The sequence below is a fragment of the Brachionichthys hirsutus genome, unplaced genomic scaffold (genome assembly GCF_040956055.1).
Source record: "Brachionichthys hirsutus isolate HB-005 unplaced genomic scaffold, CSIRO-AGI_Bhir_v1 contig_1317, whole genome shotgun sequence".
In the NCBI taxonomy this organism is placed as follows: Eukaryota; Metazoa; Chordata; class Actinopteri; order Lophiiformes; family Brachionichthyidae; genus Brachionichthys; species Brachionichthys hirsutus.
This window is the reverse complement of record NW_027181107.1, coordinates 2,535-14,180: the sequence shown is the minus strand read 5'-3', so window position 1 is coordinate 14,180 and position 11,646 is coordinate 2,535. Positions and strand designations below refer to the sequence as shown.

At 48.5% G+C, this 11,646-nt stretch overlaps 1 protein-coding gene across 1 annotated transcript; it reads right to left on the bottom strand.

Annotated features, from left to right (window-relative positions):
- Positions 1-7,890: 7,890 nt before the first annotated feature.
- On the bottom strand, positions 7,891-10,678 carry LOC137917278 (alpha/beta hydrolase domain-containing protein 17B-like). Its single transcript, XM_068760091.1, has 3 exons — positions 10,598-10,678; positions 8,499-8,770; positions 7,891-8,110 (listed from the first exon to the last, which is right to left on the bottom strand). Exons 1-3 carry the CDS (start codon positions 10,676-10,678, stop codon positions 7,891-7,893), a joined length of 573 nt encoding a protein of 190 aa, XP_068616192.1.
- Between the last annotated feature and the right edge of the window lie 968 nt (positions 10,679-11,646).

Below are 11,646 nucleotides of genomic sequence, written 5' to 3'. Positions count from 1 at the left end.
TTGACAGCCGAGTCCCCAACAGCGAGGGCGACGATTCGGCCGTCCGGCAGCGACCTCAGCAGCTGGGTGAGGCGCCGGCTGTCGTTGCGAGATTCGTGCGTGTCGTACCGCTCGCCGAACAGCACGGCGCCCGTGTCCTGGTCCACCACGCGCAGGTTGATGCCTCTACTGAAGTTCCGCTGGAAGCTGTAATCTCCTGCGGCCAGACCGGAGGCCGGGACGGTTCGGGTCAGCAGAGACCAGGAAACGCGCTCCACGCCGTGCAGCTCCAGGGTCCCGCCGCCCATGACGCCGATGAACTTGCGGCCGAAGGCGGGCACTTCGGCGAGCGCTTTGTTGTCGGAGCGGCCAATAAGAGCGATGCTGGCACGGGAACGGTAGCGACATTTGGGAGCGCCAATGTGAAGGGCTGCGCCGTCCTCGATCAGGATGTGATGCGTTCTCAAGGTTATGTTTCTGGAGCCGTCGGCGTCGTCCGCGAAAACGACTTGCCCTGTTGAAAGGCAGACGCAAACACTTGCTGTGATGTGTTGTATGTTCCACACGCAACAAACGGACCTCGACCTGTTAACTTAGGTCGCTTAAACGGCGGTTTGGGCACTGGAATATATGGTTTTTTGGAGCGGAACGTCCACCGATTGCGGAACCCAGTAGCCGTTTTACCGCCGCTCAGCCAGTGGCAGTGATTTCACCACACGAACGGGTCATTCTTTAAATATACCGACTTGTATAAAAGGTTTTTAAGTTCTGTTTTTCCTCTGTGAAATAAGCGTGTGAACCCGTTTTGATGCTGGATTGAGGATCACCAAGAACTGGAAAGTATTAAAATCCAAAACGATGCCCAAACACACTTTTAGCAGATCATAAATAAACGCACAAAGAAACGCCGATGCACTTACCGCCTGACCGGATGGTCAGTGACTGGAAGCTAGCAGAAGATTCCAGTCTAACCAGCTGCCCCCTGCTGATGACGCTGCTGATGACGACAGCCCTCTGTGGTTGGTGGCCTGGGTTCCAGCTACTGAGGGACGGGTTGTGGTCCGGACAATTCTCTGCAAAGAACAGTACGTAGGTAGATCAGGAAACGTCGTACCACTCATGGGACAACGACCAAGTCATTCGTAAAGCTCACCGTCTAACACGTCTCCACTTTTGAGACTGAGGATGAGGATGAGAGTGAGGAGGAAGGCTCCTATCGACACCCCAAAACAGATGAACGCGTTCTTCCTTTGCTTCAGGCTCCGAGCGCGCTCCCGCCGCCGGTTTTCCTCGACAGCCTGATAGCGGGACGTCGGTCCGGCGGGGGGCCCTGAGGTTTAACAGGTGGAGGCGGAGGAGCTTTGGATGGTGGGGGCGAGCGCACTGGGGCGACCCGCCCGGGGACGTAGCCTGGCGACCTTTGGTGGTTACCGTGGGGCGGAGCCACAAAGACGGGGAAGCGGCTGGAGCCATTGCTTGTCGGCATGATATACGAATCCGCTACCTGCGGGGAGACAAATGAGACGGATGGAAAGAGACGAGAGGAAAAACGTGTGTGTGTGTGTGTGTGTGTGTGTACGGACATGAAACAAAGGAGGAAGCCACTTGGCTTGAAGGTATTTAGGGCGAATGCATTGCGTCTCCAGGGAAACGCAACTGATGTGGAAACCATTGGACAGGGATGGCAACGCAGGAAGATGCTTTCAGACAGGAATTATCTGGCAGCCGCGGCGGAGGTTCGGCTTCAGGAAAGGCAGATGCTGCTCAAAGGACAGACATAAAACCGTGCGGTAAGTCGGCCGCAGCCAGACGGGCTGCAGACCAACTCGTTTCGCCGCCTCCAAACAAAAAAGCTTTCTGAATATGAAGAAAATAAAGTAGCTTTTGACAAAGCGAAGCAACAGATGGCAAGACTTAGAGATATCACACAAAGGGACCACAGCGCTGGTGCTCTTAATGTCCGCCTCTCTGCTGAGTATAACCTTCTGAAGGTTTCCTCTGGTCAATTTCCACCTTTGGATTTGTTCTCGACACATGAATCTTATTAAAAATTGAATTTTTCGCTACATGCTTGCTAGCGGCGAGTTGAAACAACTTAAAAATCTAACTAGGCTCCATAATTTCAGAGTTCAACGGGTCACAGTTCCTTAAGATTTTGCAACAGCCAATCCCAACGAGGGGGGGCGTGTCCCAGGGGAGAGTGGCATCACTAACTTCCATGTTCATTTGGTAACCGTAACCCTAACCCCGTTTCATCAGGATGCAGAAACACGCAAAGAAAATTTAATTAAAATGAAATGAAATAAAGAAGACAACCTCAATCTAAACCCATCCAAAAACATTTCAGGATTTAAATATTTCACAGCCTATTTGATTAAAACAAAAACAGAACCACAAGAATAAAACGGATTCACTTGAGATTGATCATCTCACCCATGAACCCCCCTTGAAGATGATTTTTGACGCCTCAGCCTTCAAGAACAGCTCGTCTCCGGGCCAGCTCGGATCAGGCAGAGCGACTTATTCACAATAACAAAGGAGGTCGCAAATAATGGATTGCAACATTCCAGAGACGATGCCAAGGCAGCCAAAACAGATGGCACCAATTACAGCACGGAAAAGCAGGAGAGTCCCCCCCCCAGTGTGAATCTGTGCTCAGTTTATTTCACACAAATGTAGCCATGAATATAGACACTATAGACTATAGACAAAAAAAAGGTTAAAAAACACAGGAAGGAAATGACCCTGCAGTAAAAAGAAGCTTCGGTGGCACTCTTCTAGCACACGAACACCCTGTACTAGTGCAATGGCATCACATCTCACTACTATGTGTACAAGTTCAGCAGGTCCAAGACGTCACGCGTCAGACTCTTGGCCACATGTCCTCGATGAAAGTTCTTCTAATGAGGGTGTTAAAGTGAGCGACTGCACAACCAGAGACACCCCTGAAACGGCTCGCGTCAGTCTTTAAATCATTCCCAGAGTCCGGCAGCGCCTCGACTCGCACACTCCCATAACGATCCACAGCCGCTCAAACAAACAGTCATCACTTTACCCAAGAGGACAACGCGCCGAACTGATGAACAACCAAGACCCGCTCAGATAGGTCCAGCTGCTGACTCATCAGCATCTCAGAGCCGGCCTGAGTAAGACTTCAGATCCGGGAACTCCACGGTGATTGTAGTCCAGGATCAGGATCCTTGTATTCCTGACACTCTGCATCAGGCAGACGCAGCAGGGACCCTGCGATGGGTGACCCCCCCCCGGGCGTCTTCATAACCCCTTTCTGAGGTTATGTTTTTATTCACATTCCTCACCATAAAAGGGCCCAGGCTGCCCCCCCCCACTACTAACCGACCTGTCAGAGCAGTTGTGGACTGACTCACCTCAGGGCTATTCAAATACTGGAAAAAAGGCTGCACTGCATCTCGTGGAGCTCATTCCCTTCCTCGCTCTCATACTTTCCTGATTTCAGAGCTACTGAATATCAAACAGATGTGTGGGGGGGGGGGGGGGGGTGCACTGGAGTCAAAGTGGGGCAAACCATCACACATTCCTCAGCTGTAAATAATACTCGCCTCAGACCTTGGTAAAGTAGTTTAACAAAAGGCAAGCTGATGCGTTGTCCAGAGTAGCTTATCCTTATATTAAATGAGGGGGGGGAGGGGGGGGGTATATATATATACATTACTGACCGACTGTTCCCCAGTATTGTCCCAGTACACAAGCTTTATTATTATCATCATTGTTAATGATGCTGAACACAAAACAACAAAACGTTGTTTACACCGTAGTACTTGGTGTCGGGGGCCCAGTAACATGAATGGAGAGGGGATAGGGTGGAAGGTGCTGCCGTTGGGGGGGGGGGGGGGGACGTGCCTCGCTCAGGGGCACCTTGGCAGCGCTCCGGGGTTAGACTGGCCCCACTCCAGCCACCAGTCCACACTCTTAGCAGCGTGCACATTAAGATTTTAAGCATAAATTCAGCGTTGTCCATCTCAAGTTGCACAAAATCAGACAACGACAGAAGAATTACATTTTGAAAAGGAGGTTCATTTCTTCTCGGTGCACGATTTAATTTCCAATAAACCAGGAGATAAAATTGAAAACAAGCGTCATGTATATTTATGACCATTTCTCCGTGTTATTACTGTGAAACACAGCAGCATCATTAAACTGTTTATAAAAAGATCATACCCATTTGAAGAAGAAAAAAATTCATTAGTAGTAGCTTATTTTTCATCGGCATGGGCAATACTAGCTGCAATAGCAGGGTCAACGATGCTCGTTCGAATAGTTTTGCAAATTTCTTGCAAGAAAAAGACCAAAAAATAATTTTATAATGGCTTTGGCCACCGGTACATATTATGTCTCAGACCGCCCCAGACTCAGCGTTCAACCGGGCGCTATTTAATTAAACGGAAGGATCTGATTACTCGTGATGATTTACGAGCTAAGTTTGGCCGAAGCGAGTCCTTCCACACCACCGCGAAACAGCAGCCAGACTACCGACGAAATGATCCCCAACAAAAAAGAACAAAGAGCAACACACGGCATAAATTACAGACAAATTATAACAGATTTGCTGCTTCGCCTTCCTCCGCAATGACATTCAAAAATACGGATGCACTCAAACGCAACATCTACAAACATTAGTTCATACCGCTAACGACGCGCGCGCTCCTTGCTACCCTTTAGCCGCTAGCTTATTACTGACCTCCATTAAAAGGAAAACAGCGTTCAACCTCAACGGGTGAATTCACTATCACCATCACCCCCCAGCGCGGTCGACTGACACGCGGTGTGCGCGGTAGGAATGACCGTGGGCTCGTACCGTGGGTGAGACTGTCCTGTTCCTTTCCCGCTGTCCATTCGCTCCCTGCCGAGCCTTTTAACACGCTGACCCGGTGCCGGTGAGACGAACGATGCGCTCTGACCCTGACAACTATACTTTCTCTGTCCCTTTTATATTCTTCTTCTTCTTCTTCTTCTTCTTCTTCACATGGTGGCTTGTTTGTTTTTTTTCTGCTGGTGGGCTGTCGTCCGTCCGTCGGTCGGTCAGCCCCTTGTCCCACCGAGAGGAAACCAGGCGCGGCTTGGAAAGGCAGGAAGCGGTGATGCGTTCAAACGCGACCCGACAAATCACAGACAGATAACGGAACGCAGAGACCATGTGTCCTATAATGCTATTGTCATCATTCTCATTGTGTGTATGGCATCGATGCAACACGAAAATAATCTACCGAAAATATAAGGAGAGATATTTGTGTTCAAATCTAACAAAAGTAAAAAGTAGCCAAAATAATATGGGGGGGGAAAGAGCGCAAGTAAAATACAAATAAATGACTTAAAACCAGGCCTATGCTACCACGTAGTGGCAATTTGGTTAACACAACTTTTATGTATTAAATTGTTTTCTTACCACATCTTGATATGGGGGCCCTAAACAAACATCTTCCAGTTAAGTGTGAAAACGCCGTGTCATTCAGTACAAGTGTTCATAATCTATCTTGCAATTCGAATTAAGAAGCCATAAAACACCAAATGGAAAGCCTCTTCTTGGCCTGAATGAAATCATGTGCGGGTTTCCGAGGTGCCCTTGAATGGGTCACCAGTAGCACGCGAGCTGGAGAGGTGAGGGGAGTGGCTTAATCCTGGGCAGACTGCCACCTGCTGGTAGGAAAGAGAGAAACACACGCTGTCCCGTGTGGGGAAGCGAGCAGGTGGACTAAACATCAAAGAAGCTGCTTTACCTTCAGGTTTCAAATTGATCACGAAAGCGTAGAAGCTGATAACACATCATTTGCTGTGTCAGAGAAGTGAATGATTTTCACATCTCTCCTTTTCATAGGAGGATTCCCCCAACATCCTTGTACACTAATCTTCATGACTCCTCGTTGGTATTCCTGCTGTAACCGTCCGAGTTATCCACTGACCTCGAGCAGTATCAGGTCGACCTTTTCCTCCAGAAGCACGAGATTCCAAAACACATCCTGCGAAGCTCCTTTTAAAAATTCTTGATAATCACCCTGGTGAAATGCGGAATGTGCACCAATAAATACCGGTTGCAGGGCGGAGTCCCATCATTTCCCAGAACAAAACAACCTTGTCCCAAAAGCATGACCCCCCCCCCCCCCCCCCCCACATAACAGTCCACCCCGCCGCCTCTGGCAAAAGCTGTTAAAGGGGTTAAAAGCTCTTAAATAGTGCATACACGAGGTGGGTCGCTTCTCAAATACCATTTTATTATCTCTATCCTGTTAGATTTACTAGATCATTATTGTTATAATACACAAGTTCCTTCGGTACCGAAAGATATACAAAAATGAATCAAATAACAGGATGTCGTTAGCCAGAGTGACCGGTACAAAGGTCATCTGAAAAGCCAAAATAATGGCTCAAGTCAGAGTCAGAAGTGAGTCGATGATCACAAAAGCTTGTTTAAAAAAAAAAATAAGTACAAATATTAATCAAGTGAAAATTAAAGAATGAAAAGACCTTGTACAACAAGTGAGTTGTGAGAGAAAGCCTTTTCCATGCTAGAACGGCTAACGGTTCGGCTCTCGGTGAACGGAACCGTCTTCCATTCCTTGCGGCTCGTAAGTAAGCAGACTGGCATTTTTATTTTTACAGTAGCACCGTTTGACTGATTAGTTGTTTCTGAGCCCTGTTGTGAATACAGGTCCAAGTGCAATATATGTAATAAATAAAACAGTCACAACAAAATCATTTATCCTTTCGTATGTCTGCATGTGTATTCTGCTGTATTGGTTCGTGGCAGTAGCATGTCAGCGTTAGCCGTTTGGGGCTTAATGGAGCCGCCGGCTGGGCAAACACTCCGTCACCTCATTCAGCTTTAAAGGGCAAATCAACACACAACAAATGGCTATCAAACAAAATGATATGAAGTTAAGACAAAAAAGCATGTCCTCCTTTCATGGCGGAGGTCTTCGCACGGCGACATCTTCCTAGTGCACAGATTGTGAGCGAGGTCAGACGCAGCAGACGCACTAATCTAAATGCTTCTCTTTAGAAGTGCCACGCATTTTCATTTCCGACAACTTCCTGAACTTCAGTTGGATTGATTAACCCCCCCAAGATGGGCATTATCACAGATACACAATAATTAGGTTAATTATTCATACTAATAATTAATCTTCAGACTCGGGCTTTCTAACAGCCAAGGTGGATAAAAAACATATTCTGTTCTGAAGAGGATTGAAACTCTGAAGTGAGAGAATGCGAGGGACACAGCGCCTTCTCTCACGCCACGATCTGCCGACTGAGGCCCATCTCGCATCGGAGGTGTGATTTGAATGAAGTACGACGTTCTGTGTGTGTCTAAGTCTTCTGCGATAAACATTTGGCAACACTGGCACATCTAGATAATGCCGGTTAGTCTCGTAGAGTTCTTCAGTAACAGCTCACGTGGGTAAATATCATGTATAATAATAAAAATAAAAATAAAAACACCGCCCTCGAAGTCAGAGGAAGATCAGCCGGAATAAAGAGCGTCTGATCCACTTCTGTTCCAGTCCAGTTTGTTGCAAGGCTAATCCCGGACGAAGGTCTCAGCTTGGAGCCGCGAACCAAGTCGAAAGGCAGCAAAAAATGCGACGCACAAACACGCGCACATCCACACAGGATGTCGTCTGTGCAGGTTTCCACTTCCTGCTTCGTCCACTTTGACGGTGGGCAATTTTTAAATGATCTGAATGCTAAGCAGAACTGTAAGGTCACACGGATCACACGGAGCAGCAGAAATAGGGGGGGGGGGGGGGGGGGGGGGTCCGTAATGAGCAAAGCAGTAGCACTCATCACACCACTTCTGTCTGTACACTCAAAAAAAAGAAAATGCTGTGCCCCTTTGTCCATCATTCTCTCCAGAACCCCCCCCCCCATCCAGCTCCTCTACAAGTTGGCCAGCTCATGTGCAACAAACTGTTTGAGTCTCTCCAGGTACTGTCCGTAGAGCTCCACGTCATTGTGTCCCGCCCCCTCCACCCAGAGTGGTTCCACGGGCCGTTGGCAGCGTTCATACAGCGCCAGGCCGTGGGAGAAGTCGATGACCTCGTCCTCTGTACCGTGGATTACCAGGACGGGGGACGTCACCTTGGAAATCTTGTCGATGCTGTGGGATAATAGGAGAGGAAGGGATGGAGACAAACAGAAATATGAGACCCAGGCTGGGTTGTTTTAATCATAAATATATTTTTTTTTTAATTACAATAAATGCTGAATATCCACAGAGGGGTGTCGTTTGACAAATGACCACCTGGGGGTGCTACTGAGACCAGCGCCATTTCCACCGTGACTAGTTTGGTTGTGAAAAGCTTTTAAGAAGTTCCAAGTTTGCTTTCACGCGTCTGTTCCCGACACAAACTCGTTTATTAAATGGCGTTTGTAAACGTTTGTGTTCTCTTGTTCATGCAAACATCTGTGCGAGCTTTCTATGGCGGTTAGCCTGCATTGAGCCTGCATTTCACGCACGCCGTCTCTCTCTATACAGGGGAACTCACTTGGGGAAGGCGTCAAAGCAGAAGGTCTTCTTGGTGTCGGGGAAGGCCACCCTCATGCCCGACGTGAGCGGCGAGTGGAGGACGACTGCAGCGCTCTCGTAGCGGGACGCCAGGTCCACGGAGGGCACGGTGCCGATGCTCTGGCCATACACGATGACGTTCTCTGGCCGGATGCCGTACCTGCGAGGAGGATACAGAAATATCTGAATATGGTGCTCTTGCCGATCATGAACAGGATATTTATACTTCCAGCAGCCACATTTAGCGTCCTTCTGTTGATTGCACTAAAAGCAGCTTGGCTGGCTAAACAGTGGATTCCATTGTTCGACACCAATTATAATGTTTTTCCTATGATGTGAAAAAAAAAAAGCGTTTGTAATTCCTACATGGTCTCTGTGCGTGTTTTTTTTTTTTTTTTTTGATCAAACCCACTAAAAATAAATAAAATACAGCGACACAACCGATTAGTTGCTGCACATGCTGGTCCACAAGCAAACACACCCGTGTGTTAACCGGGGCTTACTCGTGGCTCTAGTACGAGCTGAAACGTCACGTGAGTCAGTGAGTCAGTGATTGTACAGTCAGTCCGCTTCAAGCTGGCACAGGAAGGAGGGAAACCGCCGTGGCTTTCTGGAGACCCTCGGGGCAGCCGGACAGAGAGGACCACCCACCGCCGCGGCCTCGAGACGGAGGCCGAGGGAACAAAAAGAAGCAGAAACACAGCGAAAAGGGGACGCCAATAATGAATGGCAAGAGAGGGGGGGGGGGGGGGGGGGGGGGGGCATTCCGCAGCTGATTAACGGGAGGGACTGTGGCCCAATCCAGCAGCAAACAGGCAGTCAGCTGACAAGCTGAAACCCGGTCTGAGAACACTGCATCACTGTCCGCGGCGCCGGAGAGTGACGAGGCTGGTCCAAACGTTACACCCCCCCCCCCAAAAAAGAGACGCCGACCTTTCTGATGCGTCTGATTAGACAGAAATGGCATTTAACGACAGCTGTATTTTCAGACCTGCAAGTAAATCTTGCAATCCATCAGTTGCTGATATGACTCTAGTCTTGCCCCGCCCGGTTCGTCAGTGTTTCTCAGATCCTCATAAGCCTTGAGGAATTCGACCTTTAAAACTCAACGTGCCGTTTCTTATTCTGCTGGAGTGGCTGAGAGACATCCGCCTCTGGCACACGCAAAGAGGGACGGGCGCGGCCCAGGGGGGGGTTGTGGGATGGGACGGGCGTGGCCCAGCAGGGGATTAGCTTGCTAATGTAGCTGCTACACGGCATATAGCGAAGCTGTTGACAGAACTTTTATCAGGGAGACACTCGAGTAAAACTTTATCAGCTACCGTCATTTAATAGCGCTTATCTCCCGTTTATGCTGACGCCTTTCCAGGTTCTTAGGGACAGTCACGCCACTGAAGCCCGACCAATCACCGGACACGCGAACACACGCCCCAACACGGATGTCACCGCAATATCGTAGCTGAAGAAAAGGTCAATAACGCAGAGCGTAAACCGAAGGCGAAAGAATACGTCAATGTAAACACAGCTAGGCCTTCTGCAAACCCAGACAGGCCGGTCTCGCTGACACTTGGGTTGGGCGTTTGGACAAACACGCCGTTGAGCCCGTTGGTGGTAGATTTTTGGTTCATCGTTATTGTAGTGTGAAAGTAGCTGCTTGCAAAAGACTGAAGAAAAAACAGCATTTTCCAAAAGTTTAGCTAATCGTAGTTTTATATTTAAAAGAAATTCTTGATATTTTATACGTTTATTTTCTTTTTAGACCAAATTAAAACTGAACTCTAACTGTCCATGGAGTCACTTTGCCATGGGGGTTATTTTGAATTACTGGCTCTTCTCATCACACACACACACACACACACACTCATTGCATACACATAGTACACACACCTGTACAAAAATCCCTTCAATCACCAGTTGTTGGAACTACACGCGAATGGGAAAACTTGCAACACATCCTGGCCTACATCTTTACACCAATGGTTTTGCTCAAGGACGTGCATAAACAATGGATGATGCAGCGTGACCTTCCTCTGTAGGCCACTGTAGCCCGTCCTACTGTCCTGGCAGTGTTGGACAGACCGTCAATTTAGTGTCTCGACACAAATCCCATCCGCCCTCGTTCTCCTCTTGACTGTCCACCTCTTGCTCCATTAAGACCATATTCGGAGGCACATTTTCTACCTTAGTGAACCATCTGCACTTGCGCAGGGGGCAGGGGGGGATTCCTCTCGGACGCACGCCAATGATTTGCCATTAGGTTCAGCACCATTTTTAACTCATCGCCTTCCGTTAATGCTCACCTTGAAAGGAACACTGAGACTTGCATTCAGGGTTCAACGACCACACAATTCCCAACAAGTGTATACAATCAGCAAACGCCATCAGCAAGTGCTTCCTGTTGCTGTTTTTTTCCTGAAGGACAGTCAGGTGCCTGATTGGACTTCATCCATCTGTCCCAACACACACACAGAGCAGCCTTTGTGCAGGTGTGTACATTGATTTGTGACGAAACCGATTTTGAGTTTGAGCCAGGAAATCCTCATCTGGGACTAATTTCCTGTTTTAAGAATTCTAAAAAGTCCTTCAATAGCTGAAGAGATCAGCACCAGGACTTGGTTTTTGTGTGCTGGGATGTTAGCTTGCCAAAAAATCTGAGATAAACAAAGCCCACACAGAGAGGACAGAGCGACGGATGGGACGAGACCCTTCCTTTCCACCCTCCCCACTTCCTTTTCGCAGCAGGGATAGTTGAACAACTCACAGAAACAGCGGCTCGCCTTCCCTTGTCCGCATTTGGGACTATTCATCGCCACTATTCAACGTCCGAGAAGACGAACAATGTATCGATTTCATAAAAGACTGGAGCAGGAAGTGGGTTGTTTTCCTGCTGGTTTTCATTGGCCGTGGTTCGGATAGATCTCCGTCTGATTGGAGATCGGTTGCCAGGCTACCAAGCGTATTTTAGTTGGCGTTCTAGTCGAGTCTCAAGATGACAGGTCTTGCCCGTCAACATTCCGACTCATCCACTCGATGACTCACCAGACTAGCGTCCTGCTCAGGTGAGGGGAGTGCCCTCCTCCGCTGTGGCTGTACGAAAGAACAGGCGGAGGAGGAGCTAAGGTGGTTCG